Source organism: Emys orbicularis, chromosome 2, assembly GCF_028017835.1.
Source record: "Emys orbicularis isolate rEmyOrb1 chromosome 2, rEmyOrb1.hap1, whole genome shotgun sequence".
Lineage (NCBI taxonomy): Eukaryota > Metazoa > Chordata > Testudines > Emydidae > Emys > Emys orbicularis.
The window spans coordinates 277,712,561-277,737,124 of NC_088684.1; the positions used below are offsets into that span (position 1 = coordinate 277,712,561).

General features: G+C 43.3%; 1 protein-coding gene across 1 annotated transcript in view; it reads left to right on the forward strand.

The window, feature by feature from the left end:
* Positions 1–24,564, forward strand: part of PTPRN2 (protein tyrosine phosphatase receptor type N2) — a 959,094-nt gene that overhangs the window by 90,007 nt on the left and 844,523 nt on the right. Inside the window, exon 2 of the mRNA XM_065400104.1 lies at positions 12,948–12,998. Coding sequence (XP_065256176.1) covers positions 12,948–12,998 — 51 coding nt within the window. The remainder of the gene's footprint in view (positions 1–12,947; positions 12,999–24,564) is intronic.

Consider the following 24,564-nt stretch of genomic DNA (forward strand, 5'->3'; position numbering starts at 1 on the left):
TAATTAAAAAAAAGTCTGCAGGAAAATGCCTCTGTGCTTTGTACTGAAACCTTCCTGACATCTTTATTCAGCTGTTGCATGGCCTGGGGACATTTTTTTAACATGTGTTTTCCTTTTCTCTCATATTCAGAAGACATCCTTAACCTAATATCTTTATTCAGCTGTTGTATAGCTTATTAGCTATATTACAGTAACACCTAGAAACCCCAGTGCTGATCAGGGCTCCATTGTACCAGGTATCTACAAACACACAAGACCCAAAGTGCTTACAGTCTAAATAGACAAGACAGACAGGGAAGAAACAGAAAGGTGGGGTGGCTTGCGCAAGGTCACACTAAACGCTAGATCTAGGCATAGAACATAGGCTTTGCCCATTAGACCACACTTGCTGGTAGAGAGGAGAGAGTTCTCATCACTACACTGAGACTGGGGGCTTGCAACTGGTTTCGTTTTTCCCAGATCTTTCCTGTGTTCCCCAAGATGTGTGAAGTTAATTTTTCACACCCATGATGTGAAGACTGTTGTTTTCAGTGGGAGAAATTCAAATAATAAAACTGATAGATGTATTAGAGGGTTGTGGGTTTTTTTCACATGTAGATCTTAGAATTGCTATTAGACAGTAACTGCTCTTGGTTACTCTTCATGGTGAAAGGCTCTATTGGTCAATGATTGAAGCCATCCAAGCACTGTACTTTTTTCTTATTAAACTGAAATTTTCTGAAGGGCAAACTTTCCTTCGTGGTTTAAAAAAGATTTAAAAGCTGGGTGAGCTTCTAAAATTTAGGAGGTTTATTCTTTTTTACAGAGAGAGAGAGTTTTTATCTTTTGTTTACATTTTTGGAAGAAACTAGAACTCGATTTCTACTACGACTCAGCATGCATCAGTTTTTTACACTTCTAAATTATCTCTAATTTTCTTGGCTTCTTCCCCAATTGCTTTAATCTCCAGTCTTTTTCTTAACTACTGCTCTGATATGTGCTTCTGTGGTGCCTGCCTTCCAGCTGTTAGTCTGTTGAAGGAACATCAGTCACTTGGTGTTCACAGGGCTGGAGTTCAACTTGAATGAATCAGTGTGCTGTATCCTGGGAAACTTGGGCTCTGACTCTGATTTCAGATACATCAGTGTAAATCGGGAGTAACTCCATGAAGTCCCCCTTCCCTGTGCTGAGGAGACCTGGGGCCTGGCTCCATAGTTACAACTGGTGGAGATCTGAATCAGACCCATTCACTCAGAGAATCGAAATCTTTGTTTGTATACAGTGGAGTTTCGTCCATTTACGCTGGCAGTGAATTTGGAGCAGAATCTGGAATGGATTTAGAAACTATCTGCGATGGGCTTAATTTTGCATCAGCATGGTACAGTATTGTCCCAAGTCTTTCACTATATCTCACTCAGACAAAAAATGCAATTTAAATCATCTCTCTCTCTCTCTATATATATACACACACACACATACATACATATATACACACACACAGCTACACATACACTGTAATTCCATCATAAATAAAACAAAATGCATGATGGTGAATATTGATTATCTGTAAAGAGATACTTCAATCATATTGAATTAGAACAACTGAATTCTCTGTAGCTTTTTTTAAAATATAAAACACACAAACATTTACCAAGTTCTTTCATTTTTCTGTGGCAAGGCAAAAGATTTATTCCTCCTCACAGGGCACTGTTAGCATTGGCATGCTCCCATATCCTTATTTGACCCATTTCCTGGTATCTCAATCCCATATTGTTGTTGATAATATTTTCAGGTTCAGCTAAATAGACACATTTCAGTAGAGTAATGCATTGGGTTACCTGCCTAATATAAGTCCTTTCCCTCAAGAACTTTGACTTTCATTGCTCTTCTCCTATATCCTTCATGCACCATACATGTCGCCACTCTCATAAGCCTTTGACTGGGACCACACTAAGCTGCCTTTTCTTTAAGCTCTTTTGTGTAAATATTACAAGATTTCACATGTACATAATGCTTTCCTTTTCTTTTCAATAATATATCTAAGTCTAAGTGAGTGTGGCACTATGTATAATAGTATCAAAAGGATACAAATCATCTGACGGGTACAAAGCTGCTTTTTAAAATGCGCTTGGTAAATATTAACTATATTTGAATTAAAATTAGTGGACCTATAAATCTGGATGTTCTGAAATTATTTTTGTCTCTTGGGGCTCTAGTTGGTCCCTACTTCTCTCCTGGAATATTCAGCTGTGAAATATAGCTCTCAGAGCTTGCCATTCATTCTGCTGACCTATTTCTAGTCTTGTCAACCACTTTCCAGAAACAAACACACATTCGATGACTTGCTCTGGCCTATCCTTCATCCCGTCATTCCCCACTAAGGGCTAAGATGTATTTTGACTCTCACAAATTTCTGCTTCCCAATTTATTTGAAATTTTAGCCTGGCAGGATCAACTGTGCAACAGAGATAAATAAATCAAACAATATTCCACCTGGAGAGAGGAAGGGAGAAAGATGGAGACATATGTCACAGATGCTAGTCCCGTCACTTACTGCATTTCTGGAAGGTGCCCAGGTACCTCGGTGAAGGATGTAGTATAAGATCCCAAATAGATTAGAATACAATAGCCACTAAACTCCAAAAAGGTCATCTTTCAAAATTTGCTTCTTACAAATCGCTCTCTAAAGACTTCACAAACTGAAACTGGGGCAAGGTGCTCCAACCTCAAACATCATGAGTAAATTACTTTCCTTTGGAGGTGGTGGGAAATAACTGCACACTGATTGTTTGTACTTACATTGAATTTACATCTTTTAAGCATTTTGCAAATATTAACTAATTAAGATTGTCTATGACAAAATGAAAATGGAGTTTTGGCAATCTATAGAGGAAAGTCCATAAACTGTATCTCTTCTTGATCCTTATTGGCCTAGTAATAATGGGAGTTTTTCTAGTGCATAAGGGGCAACTTTAATAATAATTAATGTAGCCACTGTCTATTAATTATTTAGAATAAAATTTTCAATAAATTAAGATTTAGGTTCCTATGTGTCTAAGTCACTTTTGACAATGGGATTTAGGCTCTTAAGAACCCCATTTTTCAAACTTTACCGCCCCAGAGCAGTTTTTCTTAAATTCCTTTGCCCAGGGATTCCTTACTTCTCTTACCCAAATTGTCCAAACCACGACAATGGAAAATAAATACTTTTTTCATTCCAGCACACTATGAACTTTGTAAAACAAGGCCTAAATGTTGCATCCCAGTACATTTTTCATGTTTGTGTATGAGAGAATCTAGTGCTCATGGAAAGTTTTAGACTGACAGCCATCAAGTCTGCAGTATTCTTTCCACTGAATAAGTACGGAGTTGGCAGTAACAGCAAAAGTTTCTCAAACTCTCCCATTGATGTGTTTAAACATTTTAATTGGAAAAATCTCTCTCTAGAGGTGAGAGGGTTCACTTTGTTTGGCTATCTTCTCCAACCCTTGACTTCTTTGCTGAGAGTGTAAAAAAAGATGTCAGTCGGAAGTGGTGATTTATGTGATGTAGACATTTTTCTACTGGGAACTAAACTGAGTTCACCAAACTCATTTCACAAATAACACCAGACTGCAATGAGGTGGTATTTACTGAAACTTGTTACTAACTTGGCCTGGATTTGGACCAGTGACCTGGAGATGAAAGTCTATAGATCACTTTAACACTCCGATTAACTCTTCTAGTTTTTAAAGAAATGGATCATATAGTCTAGACTGCAGTACTTCTGATCTTTTCTTTCCTTACCAATAAGACCACTAATATATAAAGATCTTTCCTTAGGTGCTGGGTTGCTTTAGTGAAATTAAATCACCTTTTCACTCCCGCTGTCATGGGCAATAGATGTGGGTTAAAGGCACAGATTTCTAGACTAATTTTCAATAATTCTAAACTGATTCTATTATTAATTGTTTTAGTCTTATAGTTTTAAGGTGATCTCAGTGATCCTCAATGACAGACTGTTCTACAGTGATTTTATTTAAAGGAAGGGTTGAGTCCGGCCTCTTAGTGGTCAGTCTAATAGGCAGAATGTTATCAGAACTGCGCCTCTCTTCTTTCTCTCGAAGAAGACTCCTTACTTGCCATCCACTTGCTGAAAGCATGTGAGCTATTGGTGGCCTCCACCAAAGAAAAAAAGCTTGGCTAAAGCAGCATTAAAATGGCCTTTAGTTTTGGTTGGGGGGAAAAAACCCTAAAGTATATTAATATGTATTATCACATGCAACAAAAAACACCCAGAGGCATACATTTACCCACAAAATACCATCTGCCTTTTGAAATCCTGGCAAATGTAAATGGTGTGGCTGGAGCTCTGCTGGTGATGACCATTCCACACCTTCTTGCCTCATGAGCTATTATTACTGCTGACATCCTCAATTATTGTTAATAGTGACCTTTTCTCAGTGCTCTCCAGCAGGAAGGCACGACATTGATGTAATCACCATTGTATTAATATACTAATAATCAAATACGTGTAATAATATTGTCACCAAATAGGTATTCCTTTGATTATTTAATTCTAAAGGGGGTTCAGTACTAACCCCACTCAAGGGAACTGAGATAGCAATTTTTCATACAAGCTGAAAATAGGCAGTGACAGCCTGTTAGCTCAGCAAGTAGCCCCCTCACATATTTATCTATCTGTGTATCATGGGTATTTATAGTGCTTCTATCAGCACAGGTTGGAGGGAGAGTAATATTGAAAGAGAAAGCAATTAAGTTACTAATACATATTGTGATTGAGGCTTCAAGGTGCAGCCATTGACTTAAGTTTTAATACTCACATGTTTCTCTTTTAAATGAAAAACATTTTTTCCATAGTGGATTCCTCTAGCTTGGATCATATTTTGATATATATATATATATATTTCAATGCCTAGTGGTCTCAATCAGCGATCCAGGCCCCATTGTGCTAGGCATTGTACACACATGGAATAAAAAAGACTGTTTCTGACCCAAAGAATTTACAGTCTTAGCATATGACAACAGGCAACAGTAAACAATAAAACAACCATTTGGGGTGGAGGGAAGAGGAAAAGATCTGGGTTTAGTAGTGATCTGTGCGACGTTGCAGTGATCACTCATGCTTTCCACCTTCTGACATGCCTGGGTGCCATGGTTAGGAACACTATAGAAAGTGCTCTGCGGGATGTCATCAAGAAGTGAATCTCCAGGACCCTCTCCAACCAAGATGTTGCCACCTACCTAAGTGGCTTACTGGAAGGCAAATTTGGAAGAGACGGGGAGACTTTGCTTCGCTCTGGACTCGTGCCCGCAATGCTACGCGACGGCTGGAGAAACGTATTGGCTGCCGCTGGACGTGGTGCAAGGAATGCCGGGGCTGGGAGTCCTGGTGCCACAGGTGAAGAACACTGACCACACAATCCTCATTCTGAAAGCTAGAAACATGCTGGAGAGGACCCTGAAGGATGCCATCTGCTGCCAGTATGTGGAAAACCGGAAGCGGAAGCCAGACCAGGGCAAAGCTTTTGAGGTGACATGCAAGTGGGACACCAGCAACTACTTCTTCCCGAGGGCAGCTTCACCCGATTTGCCGACTGGAGGTTCATCCACAGGGCCCAACTCAACTGCGTTCTGCTGAACAGAGCCGTCCGCCACGGGAATCTGGACAAGTGATGTAGGAAATGCGGCTATGCCAATGAGACGCTACCCCACATCTTGTGCAGCCGCAAGCCCCATTCCAGAGTCTGGCAGCTGCGACACAACACCATCCAAGATCGCCTGGTCAGAGCCATTTCACCACCCACAGGGAAGGTTGCCATGAACTCCACCATCCCCGGAACCGACAGCCAACTGCGACGGGACATCATCATCACGAACAAGGACCGGAAGAAAATCATCATGGTGAACATCATAGTGCCCTTCGAGAGCAGGACCCCGGCCTTCCATGATGCCCAAGCTTGAAAGGTGGAGAAATACGCTCCTCTGGCCGACACCTTGAGAGATAGGGGTTACCAGGTTCAGACACGCGCTGATCATCAGAGCCTTAGGCGCATGGAACCCCAGTAACGAGTGAGTGCTGAGAGAATGTGGAATCGGTCAACGCTATGCTCGGCTGATGCAGCAACTCATGGTGTCGGACGCCATCAGATGGTCGAGGGACATCTACATAGAACACATCATCAGACATCGACAATACCAGGAGGGATGAGCTGGAGTACCGATGAGAATCGCAGTAAGGGAAGTAACTGAAAGACTTCCCTGATAAATTGTATTTCCTAAATGGACAACCTACCCTAATTCTCAATTACTGAGGGAAAATCTCCACTCCTTGATATATTTTGCTTTCCACAACTAAATCTCTGTACAACTCCTCATGAGTGATGTACCCGAATACTTGGATGCTAATAATCTAAACTGTATTCTTAAATGTATTTACCTAAATTTGTGTTATTGCTGATTATGTACTCTATGAATCATATGACTTTTAAAAACAAACTCTGTATTTGTGGATAATCTAAGCACTACACCCAGATGTACAGACACTCTTTTCTCAACCTATGTATTACATAATTTTTTTTTGCATGAGCTTTAATAAAATTTTTAAATTTGTTTCATTCAGAGCCAGCGCTAGGCATAAGCAGACTAAGCAACTGCTTAGTGCCCCGAGCAGCCCAAGCCCCCCCCCCCATGAATTATTAGTATGTATTGTGTGTGCAGAGGGAGTCCCCAGAATATGCCTGCTTAGGGCCATTAATGGGCTAGAACTGGCACTGGTTTCATTAGTCCATGTCATGCATCTTTCTCTCACTCTCTCGCTATGAAGACTCTGTTAATGATATTCACTGCTATTTTTGAACTGACGTGATTTTGGTTTGAGTTTAACTTGCTCTACTTTTTAGCTAGCTGTGGACTCACCTCTACAGGTTCAGAGGTGTGGAAAAGCTTGCCTCCCTCCAGTTAGAAGTGGTTGCATCCCTGGAAAGCCCCAGCAGCAGGAAAGGGAGTGCAACCAGTAAATGCCTGAGTACAAGAGAAGTTGAAAGGGGGCAAATTTTACCTTCCCCACAGCACCTGCCCGGAAATCTACTGGAACGAAGTGCAGGGGGGACTCCATGAGAGTCCCAGCAGAAGGAAAGTGGGTGGCATACCCAGATAACTCCTTCTTCAGGAAGTGGGGTGGATGGAATTATTGTACCTCCCAGAGGATGAGGCAGTGAGGTGTGTGTGTGTGTGGTTAAGACGGGTGGAATAGTTGCTGAGTGATGGGTGCATGGGTTTGCGAGTGTCAGTAAGTGCCTATGGTGTTTAAATAGCAGAGAGTGAGTGAAGGTTATGGGCAGGGAGTGATTAGAGCCTCGAGGAGTGGGAATAGAAGAAAAGACGGGGAGATATTTTAGAAAAGAGAATGAGGAAGAAATTTGACATTGGAAAGATGACAGAGAGAAGAAAGCACAAAGAAAAAAAAAGGAGGAAAAGGAAGATTATTAGCCGAGTTAATGCCAAAATTAAACCAATGAAAACAAACAATAGTAGATTTTATATGCAACTGATAGGATTTGAGCAGTGTACAGAATTCAGCCACATCTCTTAATTTACATGCATATTATATTGGTAATGTGCCCAAAAACAAATCTGGTGAGCTAAGAAGAACTATACTTGACTTTTGTGCCCTGCTCAAAGCGAATTGTCCCAGTCACTTTTGCCCCTCAGTAGAGCTGTAGACTTGGTGTGTGGGTGTGGGGGTGGGTGTGGGGGTGTGTATGGAAGGGAGGGGGGAAATCACATGACCTGGAGTGACCAGTGAGTTCCTTCTTCAGCTGACCAGGCAGAGCTGTGTCTCATCCCACTGCTGAGTGGAGAGGATTGCAGATTCTCACCTGTGCCAGCCCACCTCTTTAAGCCATTAATTTCCAAAGAACTTAACTCCCAATTGTTCACAAAATAAGTGATCATATTTTCAGAAGAGTTTAGCATGTTGGGTGCTGAATACTGTGAAAAATCTGGATCATATTTAGGCACCTAAATGGGAGTTGAGTTCTTCTAAAAATCTGGCCCTTCGTCCTTATCTTCTAATTCTTCCTTTAGGAAAACTGAAATGTACTTTATGTCCAGAGCTATTCACAGCAACTGGTAAAGATAAAAGTCTGAAATCTTGCCCTGAGGAACCTCCAGTGAGCCAAAGAAGCACATCAGACATGCCTACATTTTGTCTTCTGACGCCCTTGCACTGTTGTTTCCATCACCAGCAATGCTTGGAAGGAAAAGATCTTCTGGATTTTCTTTTGGAGGATACTGCTAGATGTCAGCTATATGTGAATGAGGTAGAAGCGGGTGGAACAACCTGTGTTCTCAAGAATATTAAATGACAGTTTGTACCAGCATAGTTCTTAAAAAGACGCACACACACATCAAACTTGTGATGACGTAAAGGCACTACAGTCTGTAAAATGTTAACAGGTTCTGGCTGGTTACATGGCCACTTCAGGGGGAGTATAAAAGGAAGGGGAAGCTGGGTTTAAGGGTAAGACGGCGTTCTCTTTTTTCCTGGCTGGCTGAAATAGGGAAAGCCTGTGGGGAAAATATTGCCCAGTATTTCAGTTTATTTGCTCTTGCGTTGAAAAGAATAAAACAATCGTTGAGGAAAGGGCTTTAAAAAGGACTAATACTTGAAGCTTTATTTCCCTTTCTTGGGTGGTGAAACCACCCACAAGCTTGAAGGACTCATAAAGGAGATACAATTAATGCAAGATTATCATAGGGCGGTAAATGGGGAAAATATGCATTGTGTTCTCTTTGTGGTCTGTGCTGCTGTTGTGTCGCTTTTGTTGCTTATCAACATTTTTGATAGCATAGGTGACTTCTTAGGCTCTGTGCTCGTCATTTTCCCCATAGATGAGGTTGAAGTGATCTAGAGTCACTGATGAGCAACATATCATAGTAGTCTATGTGGCCTGCAATCTGGTTCTGTATTTCATAGATTCCAAGGCCAGAAGAGACCATTGTGATAATCTAATCTGACCTCCTGTATAACACAACCATAGAACTTCCCCAAAATAATTCCTAGAGCAAATCTTTTAGAAAAACATCCAATGTTGATTTAAAAATCGTCAGTGATGGAGAATCCTGGGTAAATTTTTCCAGTGGTTAACTACCCTCACTGTTAAAAATGTATGCCTTATTTCCAGTCTGAATTTGCCTAGCTTCAACTTTCAGCCATTGAATCACATTATACTTTTTCTCTGCTAGACTGAAGAGCCCACTATCAAATATGTATTCCCATATAGGTACCGTATATACTCGTTCACAAGCCGAATTTTCTTAGTAAAAAAGGGAAGCACCAGAGAAGGGGGTCAATGGGAGCTGCAGGGAGTGGCGTGGGCTGCAGGGATGTGCTGGACGCCGCTTCCCGCAGCTCCCATTGGCCTGGAATGGCAAACGGCGTCCACTGGGAGCTGCGGGTGGTCATGCCTGCGGACGGTCAATGTAAACAAACTGTCTCGTGGCCCCCCAGAGGATTACCCTGATGGGCCGCAAGCGGCCCGCGGGCCACAGGTTGCCCACCACTGGCCTAGACCAACATGGACCTTTTCAGCCAGTTCAGGAGTGGGTCTCCTTAGCCAGCTGAATAGTTTCATGGTGATCCTGGTTTTAAATTGCTTCTGTATTTCATTAGGGCTTGGGGTAATTGCATCAACTTTTCATGTGTTTGGCTGGAAGTTAGGTGGGAGGGGAATTGTTTTGCTGGAAAATGAAATGTATTTTTGATCCTGTAATGCATGAACTGAATGAAGTGTCTGCTGGATATAATGCCTCTTCACTCTTCAAGTGTGACTTATTAGCATCATTAGTATTAGTAGGTAGATGATATTTAAAGTGAAACATTATGCTTCTTAATGTTACAGCAAATAACAACAAAAATAAATTAGCAGTTAAATTAGCATATTGACTGGCTGGGTGAAGTATGTCTAGCATTCAACTCTCGTAATGAATAATTTGAAATATCACATATCTCAAGGAGGCTTGGAGGTTTTTGTAGAGTTTTTACAGTAATCAAGGTTGGGTATGGTTTGCCCTACACTGGGTTTATTCATTTTCACTTCAAGGCATTGGCATTCAGGGTTAATTGAATCAGATGCCTCATTCTAATCAGCATCTAATAGTCAACTGTTATTAAAAGAGAATATAAAGCAGTATATAATCAGTTTTCCCCTGTGCTCTTTATGGAAAATAGATTGATAATGCAAAATAGATCAAGCAAAATTACAGAGTGCATTTGAGTCATATATTCATACTGATGGGGCTTTGCTGTTTCCATTTTTCACTCTTAACATGCTCACTTTGTTGATCATAATTTAGGCCTTCTCTGGGCCTTTCCACTTTTTAATAAATACTGATATGTTAGAACCTGACTCAGTGCCTCACTGTACAATCACCATTCCGTTATGAATGGATCCACTTGCTGGGTCCCACCATGCTGCCAAGTCAATAGGGTAGAGTCTAGTTACTGTTTGTAGCTCTGGGTCTATGGGGCATGTTCCAATGACTCAGATCTCTTGTCTGTCACCCTTCTTTGGGATGTGGGGTGCTGATGCCCTAGGCCCAGAAATCAACATCTGAGAATTCCTGAACACCCCACCTCACCCCAATCACTTACATACGTCCCAGAGCTCCATTTGGCTGTGGGCACTCCATGCTTTTAGTTTAATCCCTTCAGGGATAAAGTGACAAGAAGGCAAGGACCCCTTAGCAAAGGAATTCCTTAACCAGAGAAAATTTACTCTTAGAGCACTCAAGCCCTGAGATGCACCCTCCCCTAGTCTCATCGCAACCCTTCTGAGAGTCCCAGGTTCATCATTGTTTCAGGCTGAGCAGAAACCCCTCCTGCCTCTTCTCTCCTGGAAGTCCTCCTTATGTGCACTGATGGTTGGCTCACTGCACAGAGCAGGACTTTGCTGTTAAGTAGGCCCCTCCCCACTCATCCTCACTCCGTGTGCCCTTGTGTAGAAAATCAATTATTCCACAGGGACTGGTAGTTGAGAGACAGTTGATGGCTCTAGATTGATGAGGGGTAAAATATGTTTCCTGGGGAGAGCATCTGTCTAGAATTCATCAGAACAGGTTGCCTTGGGCAAGTTAAGACCTGTTCAACACGTAATACAAAACGGAGTTCATAATTTGAAATAGCTGTGTACTTCTCTGTCATATTGTGCATGCAGAATCCATCCATGTATGTGTGTAAAGTGCTGTAACAGGTAGGGTGTGTGTGTGTGTGTGTGTGTGATCCTTGTTTAAGCTTTCCCTCACCAATGCTTGATATCCTTCCAAACCCTTTCCCTTTCAAGGAAGAGGCTCAGGATTTCTACACCTAAGGCTTTCACTCACTCTAATTTAGAGCAGCTGACTCCAGGTATCTCCCTATGATTAAAGAAATGTAGTAATGATATCTGCACTTTCTCTGCATCTGGGGAGGCAGGCAGAGTTGGGAATAGAGGGAATTTGCTTCAATTGTTAGTCCAGGTGCTGAGAGTTAAATGCCCTGTTCTGGTGTTGACTCACTGTGTGGCATTGGGCAAGTCAATTTAATCTCCAGGACTCCATGTGCCCATCTGTGCATCTGAGGCAATACCTGCCTCTCAGATATGTTGTGAAGCATAATGTTTGTCAAGAGATTTGAGTTCTGTGTGGAAGGCATGACCTAAGTTCAGAGTATAGTATATTTTGAGTGCATCCTGTCCCAATTCTTTATCTAGTTGTTAGGTTTGATTGTCAGGAAATGGAATAATTAGTGCACTGAAGTCCTGGACTAAGACAAACCAGGGCCCTAGGCACAGCATGATGCCTCTACAGTGAGACTCTCCACCTGCACTGTGGCCCCCACTTGGAGTGAGCGTGGTAGGGGCAGCATCATGGAGACCCCTTTTCTCCTTCCGGGAACAGCATCAGGGGCCCTTTCTAAAGGGAAGCAACAGGGATAGTAGTAGGACTCCCACTACTGAGAGTAGTGAAGTCAGCAGTAGGGGAAGGTAGGGAAGAGTACTTACCCCAGCCGTCAGTATCTATCTGCATGAGTGGGTAGGCTGGGACTGCTTTGCAACCACATACAGAGTCCTCTGTTTGGGTGTTGATGGCAGAGGCCCTCAGAACAGTGAGTCTGGGAGTTAACACCCCACTGAAATAAGAATTGGGCAGTTCACTTCTCTCAGAGCTATTGTTCCAGGCTGTCTGTTGATGGCAGAGGCAGTCTGGGAGTTAACACCCCACTGAAATAAGAATTGGGCAGTTCACTTCTCTCAGAGCTATTGTTCCAGGCTGTCTGCAAACTGAGGCAATGAGGCAGACATTGCTGCATTGGCACCCTCATCCCCATTGTCAAGGTTTTCTCTGCACCATAATCTTACATTTATGTTTTTAAACGACAGCGGGTAGTCTGATATAATCACATGACCAGGAGTGGGGCCATAGGCATGGCCTTATGCTGTCAATGCCTAAATCCAGCCCTCCTGCATTCCACCTCTTACTGTTCCCTTACCTTCTGAAAGCAATACTTGCCTGATTACCAGCTTCAGCTTACCTCAAATAGAGTATATTGAAATTCCATGTTACACTATCCACTAGGGCTCTGTGCTGGTCTCAGCATACTCTCATTTGTGATGGCACCTAAACAGATGAGCAGAATACGAGGCTCTTCATATTATTGTCAGGAACAAGGAAGATACAATCATTTGTAGAGCAGGGAGGGGGAGAAGTGGGCCGAATGCTATTCTGGAAGTGTACATTTAGTGAGAGGAGCTTTCTGACAAGCCTGTTTCCATGTTCATGATTTTCTGTACTGCCCCATTTAGAAACCTAAGGTCAACCAAATGTCTGCATCTCACTGAGGATTTAATAGCCTAAGAAGTCTGTACTCTACCAATTATCCACAGTTCGAAAACTGTACTGATTTTACCTTTCCGTTGTGTTTTTAGGCTGCCTGTTTGAGGATGACCTTTGCGAACCTTTTGAGATCTGCATAAATGGTAAGTCTGAGTGATGTGTTTTGTTGACCTGTCTGTTCTCTGTATAATTACAGTCAACTTAATAAGCAAAATCTAAGTTATGAGTAAAGTATTTTATATCAAACTGCTGATGAATAGTTGTTAGGGTGAGTTAAATGGAGTTTTATTCCTCTTGGCTTTAGACAACATCACGACTAACAAAATTTCCTGGAAATAATTAGAAATAAAGTTAGATACATTGAAATAAAAATATCTTAACTTTTAAAACTGTGACAGTCTAGCTTGAAAGTAGCAGTTCCATCAGTTGGAGTTTTACCTTTTTAGACTATAGTGTTAAGTAATCATCAGCCTTGTTTTTTTCAAGACAAGTTCCTTTATTATCTCATAAGAAAAAGGAGGGCTTGAAAGTAATCTTTCTCCCTCTGCTGAGGATGCTACCATTTTTTTCCTGAATATACTGCTTCCTTGTCCTTTTGCTTGAGCTAACCCTACAGCTGCATTAAGCAGCTTCCTTCTCCTCTCCCTCCTACCTTCCCTGCAGTGAGACAAGAAAACAGACACAACACTGAGTGGGTGGCTGCAGATCAAAGTCCACTAGAGTGGCAAAAGCAACCACTTTGGTCTCATTCCAGGGTTGTTAATGTGCTGTATGAAATCACTGCTCTCCTGAGGGACCAGTATCTTTACAGGGTTGCCTCTAACTATTTTTATGACTGCAAACTGGTACAATACATAGATTCATAAATATAGCTTAATTACAAAGTATAATACATAGGATTTTTGTCTTCATGAAGGAGTGGCACAAAATACAGTCAGAAGGCTCCTGTTTGTTTTAAGCATTCAGGCAGAACAGTCAATACTGTTATCTTTTTAATATAGCAGTTTGTAGGCCCTGATACAGAAACAGATTTAAGTGTGTGTCTAACTTTAAGCACGAGTACTCCCATTGAAGTCAATGGGGACTGCTCATGTTCTTGAAATTAAGGTATGTGCTTAAGTACTTTGCTGAATCAGGTCCTTTAAACAAATAGTGAAGGGAATAAGAGAGAGAGAGAGATGAAAAAATAAGATAAAATAAATACAGAGAAAGTAAAGATGCTTAAGTTCCCCAACTCCCCCTCAAGGTTAATTCTTTAGTAAACTTCCTAGTTTACCTGGTCTTTTGTGGCTATTAAAATGATCTGAAAAAGAACACCTCATGTGGTCAGATTTGTGTGTCTGATCCAGAATATAGCTCCACAGTTTTGTACAGTGTTGGATTTTCAAGCATATCATACACTTTTTGTCCAATGACTAGATGGAGATTTTCAAATGAGTATTACCCTTAACTGGGCAGTGAGATTGTACACTGTTCTATCCAGCAAAGAGAGTCCACCACACTCAAGAGATTCATGCAAAAAGGGACACCGTTTTAATTGCATACATCTCGTTATTTTTTTTAAAATTGCAATAAAATTGCAAATGTGTGTGTATCTATAATGTCTTTTTATCTTTCTGTGCCCAATTTAGTGATTTATGGTGAGATTTTGAATAGCATTAACTTTAGCCGCATTAAAGTCAGTGGGAGTTTTACCTTTGTTTTCAGTGGGAGCAGAGTTAGGCCAACTGTGCTCTTTTGAAAATCCTATTCTTATTTTTCCCTAACCAAAGTTGATAAAAGTAGGTCAGTGACGATTAAGCACCTCAGTCTCTGGCATTCACCAGTGACTGATTTTAATTTTAAAAATGTGCAGGGATACCATCAGGTTTTTTACAACCACTGCAATGTATGTCATGTTTTTGCCCTAATCTGGGTGAATATTCTCTAAATTATAAATGCATCTATACGACAAATAAAAAGCCACCATTGCTGACAAATTCATAAAACAACCTTAGTAGCAATATTTTTAAGGGACCCACACAAATGTTTTCAACTCATGTGCCCTTGTCTTCATCCAATTAATAAACGGTATTAACAGAATTGTGCTGATGTCATCAGTAATGCTCATGGGGAAGTAAATAAAGTTAATTGGAAGCAAAGCACAAAAAAGACAAAGAAAGTCAAACTTATTTTTAAAACATAAGGAAAATCATCAAAGTTTGTAAAAGAGCAGGATCAAAATCATTAAGGAAATTAATGTTATTTTCAAGGATCTGAAGAGGATGGATATTGAAAGATTCAAGTAAAACAGGAATTGGAGAAATGAAAAATAAAATATACTAGGCAATGCCTCTTTTTGTATTTAACAGAAAATGTGAGAACTTCTTACTTTTGAGCACTACCGTCTCCCCCAAGTTGTTTTTTGTATAACTGTGTGTTTGAAATTCTCCATATATTCCTGATGTCTGCAAATTGTACCCAGAACCCTGAGAGCTGTAGGATTTAAATTTTTCAAAAGAAAGTAACTTGGTTAGTTTTCCAGCACAAGTGGATTTTTTTCTAAAAATTAAATTGGGATAAACATTGGGATAAACATTCCCCTGGATTAAAGAAAAGGAGAATTAAAAATATCTTTGTATTGTTAAAATAATAATTGGATCACAAGTTCTAGTGTAAGGAGCTGAGAGGAGAGAGGTTCATTCATCACATCATATACATCTGTTAGGCCATATGTCACCAGTCAGTGCAGGAACTGCTGTATATTTGTCTGTGCAGCAATCCGTGTTATATCATGTATAGGGCCCTACCAAATTCACGACCATGAAAAATACATCACAAACTGTGAAATCTGGTCTCCCCCCATGAAATCTGGGGGAGACCAGTGTTATACTATACAGATTTCACTGGGGAGACCAGTGTTTCTCAAATTGGGAGTCCTGACCCAAAAGGGAGTTGCAGGGGGGTGTCACAGGGTTATTGTAGGGGGGTTGTGGTATTGCCACCCTTACGTCTGTGCTGACTTCAGAGCTGGGCGGCCAGACAGTGGCAGGTGCTGACTGAGGGCCAAGCTCTGCAGGTAGCAGTACAAAAGGAAGGGTGGCAATATCATACCATGTCATCCTTACCTCTGCGCTGCTGCTGGCCATGGTTCTGCTTTCAGAGCTGGGCTCCTGGCCTGCAGCTGCTGCTCTCCAGCCGCCCAGCTCTGAAGGCAGCGCTGCCGTTAGCAGCAGCGCAGAAGTTAGGGTATCAGTACAGCAACCCCCCCATACAATAACCCTGCAACCCCCCAACTCCTTTTTGGGTCAGGACCCCTGCAATTACAACACCGTGAAATTTCAGATTTAAATAGCTGAAATCATGAAATTTAAGTTTTTAAAAATCCTATGACCATGAAATTGACCATAATAAACCGTGAATTTGGTAGGGCCCTAATAATTTATAAAGGCCTTTTTTGGCCTCAGTGCTGAGTTCTCATTTGCATTTGCTTAGTTACTCCTGCAGAACTCAAGCGATATTAATTTTCTTCCATAAATTTTCTATCAGTTTTCCTGAACTGCACTTACTCAACAAGTGGTTTAAAAGGAGTGTATTCTTTTATGTTTGCCTTAGTGATATGAGGATTAGCCAAGGAAGAAGACTTTGTGTGTGCTTTCTGGATTTTTCATTAAGACAGGCAGGATTTGGGGTGACAAGATTTAGATGCCATTTGATTTTACATCCTTCAAGTCAGTTCAATGACTGTTTCTTTATCTGTAGAATGGGGGATAGGATACTTACCACCTTTGTAAAGGGCTTTGAGATCTAGGGATAAAAATTCTGTGTAAGAGCTAGGTGGTATTATTATTTCTAGGCATTAATAGAAAAGTGAAGAACATTACTTGGAATTCTATAAAGCTGAAGAATGGATGTTCTCACATAAGCATCTGAGTTGTTACATGAAGAAAGAAGCAGATGGATAAACATTTTGAGACTAACAGGAGTTGGAGTACACGCAATAAATGAATAGCAAGGCAAATAAGATCAGGAATTGGGGGTAGGGGAGAGTAGGGCACGTGTGTGCATGTTAGACATAGCGTGAATGAAGCTTCAAGAAGGAGTTTTCAGAAGAACTCTGAAAGCAAATGGCATATACGTCTGTTCAGAACATTTCCTGTAGCTGTATATTTAAGGTTCTTCTAATCAGTTTTTTGACTGAATATTTGGAAAATGTCATGTTTTATTTTGCATCAGACATGATAAGTAAAGCAGTTTATGCAAAACATCAGCTTTCTGCTGCTGTGCAGCTATCAAATTACAAGATTGAAAGCAATATTTTAGATGCTGATAGAAAACAGCAACCAAGCATGTCCTGTCCTTTCTTATAAAATAATAGTGTGTGCTGTATACTGGTGTGGAGGTAAACAGCATAGGGTGTAGACAAGGCTGTTAGTTTGAAAATAGGGCTTTTCTGTGTTCCTCTCTAATATCTGAGTTGCTCATGTAGAGCACTGGCATTATTTCCTTTAGGTAATCTCCAGATCATTTGCTTCAGCCTCAGTATCTCCCTGCTGCTTTCATATCCTTCCTTAGATGCCACGTCTTCACTTCCCATCAAGGGAGCATTTATAAAGCTAGGAGAGTTTTATTAATGGAAGATGCAGTTGTTGCAAACCTCCTTGCAGCATGAAAACCATAACAGGGATTGTGCAGATAAGATCTGATTGCAGAAAATAGCTCTGTGAGGTGAACCAAAAAAGTTAATTAACTATAGTGGCTGGCACACTGTATCATTAAGTCAAGCCTCATTGACAGCAACTAAACCTCTCACAGGAAGACATGGTCTAATGTCTGAAATAGTGTTTTTAGATTCTGTGTCCCTGAAAGCCTGTATAAACAGTTAAGCACAGCTGAATCAATATTGCTTTATATATGCAAGCTGCACTTGTTAGAGGGGACTTCGATTAGTATAATATATTGAAGTCTTCCAAGCATGACAACTTAGAGGCATGAGCCTTTCCAAGTTTGAATGTCTCCAAATAGTTTAGAATATTAATGTCTTTTTTCCTAAGCTGCAGTGCTTCCATGAACATTTTGGGATGTTAGTGATTGCGTGTATTGATGACAAGCCATAAATGGTAAACATGTGCTACAGAGGATAAGGGAGTAGAGTAAGGATCCCTGGAGCGGTTTCTTGCACTTAATGTGTTATGCTTTGAGGTTTTCCAAATCATCAGCTAATAGGATGGAATTGTGCAGCACTGTTTAGCTAACATGTCTACAGCTATATCTGTATTGACAAGGCATTTCTGTTAGAAAAGGTACAGAGTTTTTGTAGAATGACTGTATAAATTTGTGTACGAGCTTCTCAAAGCTTCTCAGTAATCATCAGTGTTTGTTAAATCCAAATTCAAGCTTCTGTTGAAATACTTCAAATAGCACTAGCACTTGCTTTGATCTTATAGTATAACATTTTTCATCCATGTCAGAACGCTTTCCCAGTAGAAATGAAGTCTAACACCAGCTCAGGAAGTACTGGAGATCTCAAAAGTAAATTTGATGTTGAGATTTTCAACCTGACTTTCAGAAAAAAAGTACACATAGGTTTAGAATTAGTATCCAGACTAAGCCATTTACATCTGGAAGTTCTCCCATAACCACTTGTGATGCACAGAGATCGGGGGATGGGTGGGTGGATCTTGCCTGAGATTAAGTAATTTTTAATATTCTTTGAGTAAACAGGGGAGACTTATCAAAATACAACATTAAATTCAAGAAAGGGGCACCCTTGTGTGTCTACTGTTATCTCTGAAAATTAGTTTTGGTCACATTGTATCCTAAAAGCTAAAGGATAATTAGCAGTTACATGGTGCTTGAGATCTTCAAAGGATTTTATGTACACCTTTACCTTACAAGGGATTGTGAGGATTAGTTAAGTATTTTCAATTGGGGAAGTAAACACAGAAAGATTAACTTTGGCCCAGATTTTCAAAACTGGTCTCTGAATACTGGATGCCTCATATTAGACCTACATGTCTGGTTGGAGAGTCATTTTCTGAGTTCTTCATCTGTTCCAAAGCACCTTCTGCTCTGTTTACAGTGCCCTCTGCTCTCTCTTATTGATTATACAGTTCTGTCACTATTACTGGTCAGAGTGTATGTGAAGAACTTCAGGGAACTGATAAAATGGTTTTATCTGATTTATCCTCAGTATGCCATGCAGGGCCAGCTGTGGGGCCCGATTCGAATACCCGGCGGCGGTCCGGGTCTTCGGCGGCACTTCAGTGGCGGGGGGTCCGCTCTGTGTTTTCCGTGGCACTGAAGGACCCCCCGCCGCCAAAATGCCGCCGAAGACCCGGATCAGACCCCCCGCCGCCGAAGTGCCGCCGAAGACCCAGAGCGGACCGCCGCCGAGTGAGTAAGGCACGGGGCCCTCTTAGGCGTGGGCGCGGGGCCCTCTTCGGCGCAGGGCCCGATTCCAGGGAATCGGCCTAAAGCCAGCCCTGATGCTATGCAAAACTATATTTGGCTTTGTCTTCTCTGCTAAAATGTTTGGTTTTTTTAACCTTGGGGTAACTAGTGTGCGTGAGCTATCCCCAAGTAAAAACACAGTGAAGACACTGCATTTTAGTTTTACTATGCGATAAATTAGGTGAGGTCAGCACTATACCCCCACCTCGGGTTGACCTCAGAAAGATTACCTCACTGTAAAACTTGGGTGGCTTGTCTTCCCAGTGTTTTTACCTGGAGCTCACTCACACACATTAGTTACCCTAGGTAAAAATAACACTCCATTTTTAGCAGGGAAGATGAAGTCTGGCTCTCTTCCAAACAGGAATTTTGTATGTTGGTGCTATTACAATGACTGATTGAAACTGACTAGATGCAAGATAGTGATGTTACTAGTGGGGTAGAAATTCAAGAATTTAGGCATCGTCTTTGATTGCAAGCTGAAAGAGGAAACCCAGTTTTAATGGCACTTCTAAAATATTTGAAAGTTATGCTCTATAAAGAGAGGCCCTATTTATGATAGGTTATACCCTTTGTGACATCTAACATGTGACCTACTTTATTTGGAGTTACTCTTAAGAATCACTCATAGCTGTAGCTCCTGCAGAACACAATAGCATGATGGCTATTGGTGGACCTTTATTCATGCTCCAGGAGCAGCACTGCCTTCCCCTATGCAGAAGCAAGTGAGATTAAAGAAGTATGAAAAACTGTAAATAACACAGAATTAGTCTCCGGGTATGTCTACACTACGAGAGTAGTTCGATTTTAGTTAAATCGAATATGTGGAATCGATATTACAAAGTCGAACGTGTGTGTCCACACTAAGGACAGTAATTCGACTTTGTCAGTCCACACTAACGGGGCAAGCGTCGACATTGGAAGCGGTGCACTGTGGGCAGCTATCCCACAGTTCCCGCAGTCCCCGCTGCCCATTGGAATTCTGGGTCGAGCCGCCATTGCCTTCTGGGTAAAAAAATGTGTCAAGGGTGCTTTTGGGTAACTGTCGTCATCCAACCGTCACTCCCGCCCTCCCTCCCTGAAAGCGCCGGCGGGAAATCAGTTCGCGCACTTTTCTGGTCAGTGACAGCGCGGACGCCACAGCACTGCGAGCATGGATCCCGCTGTGACCATCGCTGCAGTTGTGGCCGTTGTCAACGCATCGCAGCTCATCATCGACCTTTCACTGAGGCAGATAGAGAGAAATCAGGCGAGGAGGCTACGGCACCGGGGTCAGGACCTGAACTCCGAGAGTAGCACACGCCTGTCTGAAACCACGACACCCAGTGCCGAGGACATCACGGTGGCAATGGGTCTTGTGGATACTGTGGAACGGCGATTCTGGGCCCGTGAAACAAGCACGGACTGGTGGGACCGCATAGTGCTTCAGGTCTGGGATGAATCCCAGTGGCTGCGAAACTTTCGCATGCGGAAGGGGACTTTCCTCGAACTTTGTGAGTTGCTGTCCCCTGCCCTGAAGCGCAAGGACACCCGGATGCGAGCAGCCCTGACTGTCCAGAAGCGAGTGGCCATAGCCCTCTGGAAGCTCGCAACGCCGGACAGCTACCGGTCAGTCGCGAACCAGTTTGGCGTGGGCAAGTCTACCGTGGGGGTTGTTGTCATGCAAGTAGCCAAGGCAATCGTGAAGGTACTGCTGTCAAAGGTAGTGACCCTGGGAAACGCGCAGGCCATCATAGATGGCTTCGCCGCGATGGGATTCCCAAACTGCGGTGGGGCTATAGATGGGACTCACATCCCTATCCTGGGACCGGACCACCAGGCCAGCCAGTACATCAACCGAAAGGGCTACTTTTCAATGGTGCTGCAAGCACTGGTGGACCATAAGGGACGTTTTACTAACATCAACGTCGGATGGCCGGGCAAGGTTCATGACGCTCGCGTGTTCAGGAACTCTGGTCTGTTTAGAAGGCTGCAGGAAGGTATTTACTTCCCGGACCACAAAATAACTCTTGGGGATGTGGAGATGCCTACAGTGATCCTCGGGGACCCAGCATACCCGCTAATGCCCTGGCTCATGAAGCCCTATACTGGCGCCCTGGACACAGAAAAAGAACTGTTCAACTACCGGCTCAGCAAGTGCAGAATGGTGGTGGAGTGTGCTTTTGGCCGTCTCAAGGGGAGATGGAGAAGCTTACTGACTCGCTGTGATCTCAGCGAAACCAATATCCCCATTGTTATTGCAGCTTGCTGTGTGCTCCACAATCTGTGTGAGAGCAAGGGGGAGACCTTTATGGCGGGGTGGGAGGTTGAGGCAAATCGCCTGGCTGCTGATTACTCCCAGCCAGACAGCCGGGAGATTAGAAGAGCCCAGCGGGACGCACTGTGCATCCGGGAGGCTTTGAAAGACAGTTTCCAGACTGAGCAGGGTCACCAGTGAATTTTAAGTTTGTGGACTCAGAACCTGAACTTGCCACCGTTTCTTTACCCAGTTACCGTTGACTATCCTCTCCAGTTACATACCCCCTTCACCCCCTTCCCAAAAAATAAAATCTGTTCTGTTTTGTTAATGAACACCGTTGTCTTTATTACTGTTTTCGCGGGAATGTTTTAAACCTGGGACGCAGACTGTGGCGGGGTGCGGGTTTACTGTTGTGATGCAAATGATGCTTCTAAACTCCAGGAATGACGGGTTCCGCAGTGGTGGACTGGTTGTTTCAACAGAGCCTGCCAGCCCTCCTGGGCGGGACAGCGTGTATGTGTCGGCTATGTGACTGTCTGGCAGGGGGAGGAGGGTTACAGCTCCCCTGCTGCGGGGCTCTGTGATGCATTAGATCTGTAACTGCCCTCCCCCGCCACAAAGTCACAGAGCAACACCCCCCCCCCCCCCACAGAACATGAAAACCACCTCCCAGATTGAACAGGGTCACTAGTCACTGCACTGGGTATGTGTCCTGATCCTGGACCTGACCCCGCCTCTGTACCCTGGTAAAGGTGACTGTCCTGTCCAATTACCATGCCCCTTCCCCTCGTTCAGACAGACTCTCCTCCAAAATAAAATCATGGAAACAGTAATTAACAGAAACGAATATTTTATTATGAACCAGACATGAAACGTGGGGGTTGAAACTTGCACGGGGGCTTCTGTGAGGTGTGTAGGAAAGGACTTTTAAAATTTTGGGGAATGAGAGCCTTCTAGTGCTAGAGCAGTCTGCAGGGGTTGACTGAAAGTTTTAACGGCCCTTGCCGCCCCTCCTTCTTTGTACTTTGGGTGAGGGGGGTGTGGGACTTGGTGGCGGGGGAGGGCGGTTAGAGATAGACTGCAGCGGGGCTCTGTCCTCCTGCCTCCGGTCTTGCAGAACATCCACAAGGCGCCGGAGCGTGTCCGTTTGCTCCCTCAGAAGTCCAAGCAGCTTTTCAGTAGCCTGCTGGTCCTCCTGACGCCACCTCTCCTCCCGTTCCATGACTGCTCGGTGCATTTGGGACAAGTTCTCCCTCCACTGTGTCTGCTGGGCTGCCTGGGCTCGGGAACAGCTCATTAGTTCTGAGAACATGTCCTCCCGCGTCTTCTTCTTCCTCCTCCTAATCTGCGCTAGCCTCTGGGACTGTGCTGACAGGCTGGGTTGGGAGACAGTCGCAGATGTGTCTGTGTGAATGGGAAAAATGGAGTGAATTCCTGAGACAGATAAATGAAGTTGTGTACAAAGAACCTAGTCTTTCTCTGTGAACAAGACCATGCACTGCACCTCTCACATGCGCACTCAGGACAAGGTCGAATTTTCGGCCATCGCCTTCAGTGCCTGGGGTCCTGCAGTGGTCTTGCAGTTATCTGAGAAGCGTGGCAGGACACCTGAACTTCTGTAGCGTGCAATCATGGTAAGCCGTAGACTTCTGGCTGCTTAAAACTGTACTAGTAGCACTGGCCTCCTTTCACATTGAAAGCAATGCCAGTCTCTGCTGCCAGCAATCAGGACAGCATGAACTATGCCCCTGTCCCACCCCCTCGCGGCTGTTCCAGGGAAAGATCCCTGTATGCTGCCCCTCTCCCTCCACCGCGTGGCTGTAAAGCAGTCCCAATACTAACATTCCCCTCCCTAATTCAAAGCAGGGCGTAATGAGCGACATCACCCTGCTGAGGATCTCGGAGTCCCAGAGGGAAAGGATGTTTCGAGAAAGCCTTCAGAAACCAGGGCCGTTTGCCGCTATGCTCTGCAGGGCGATGATACCAGAGTATCTGATGGTGTCGTGGCGCGGTAACGTGTCCTACCACGGAGGGCCCACTAAGATCGCCCTACCCAGGAACCTGATGAACAGGCTGGAAATTTACCTTCATGAGACCTACGAGGAGTTCTCCTATGAGGATTTCGCCTCCATCCCCAGCCATATTGACCGGATTTTCGCGTAGGTGCACTGGGACTAAAGAGTGGAGCGTCTTGGGCAGCATAATCATGACTTACCGGACATTGTAAAAAAAATTTTAAATACTTGGGACTAAATTGTGAAGAGCCTAAGGCAGACAAATCATGAAAAACCCTTTGTTACTATTGTAAATATTCCAGTTTTTTTGCAGATAATTGTTTACATGTTTAAGCACTTTAATAAACAGCCATTGTTAATATTATAAATATTCCAGTTCTTGTAAAAATAAATGTTTAGATATTTAAAGCACTCACTGCTTGATCCTTCCCCTGATTCTGTCTCCGGGGTAAGGGATGGGGACGGTTGGTAGGGGATCTCGGTAAGGGTGATGAAGAGCTCCTGGCTGTCGGGGAAATCAGCGGTGCCAGCGCTGTCGACTGCCTCGTCCTCCTCATCTCCTTCTTCATCTTCCCCGTCCGCTAACATGTCCGACGAGGAACCTGCCGCGGACAATATCCCATCCTCAGAGTCCACGGTCAGTGGTGGGGTAGTGGTGGCGGCCGCACCTAGGATGGAATGCAGTGCCTCGTAGAAACGGGATGTGTGGGGATGGGATCCGGAGCGTCCGTTTGCCTCTTTGGTTTTTTGGTAGCCTTGTCTCAGCTCCTTGATTTTCACGCGGCACTGCGTTGCATCCCGGCTGTATCCTCTCTCTGCCATGGCTTTAGAGATCTTCTCGTAGATCTTTGCATTCCGTCTTTTGGAGCGCAGCTCTGAAAGCACGGACTCATCGCCCCACACAGCGATGAGATCCAAGACTTCCCGATCAGTCCATGCTGGGGCCCTCCTTCTATTAGATTGCACGGCCATCTCTGCTGGAGAGCTCTGCATCGTTGCCAGTGCTGCTGAGCTCGCCACGCT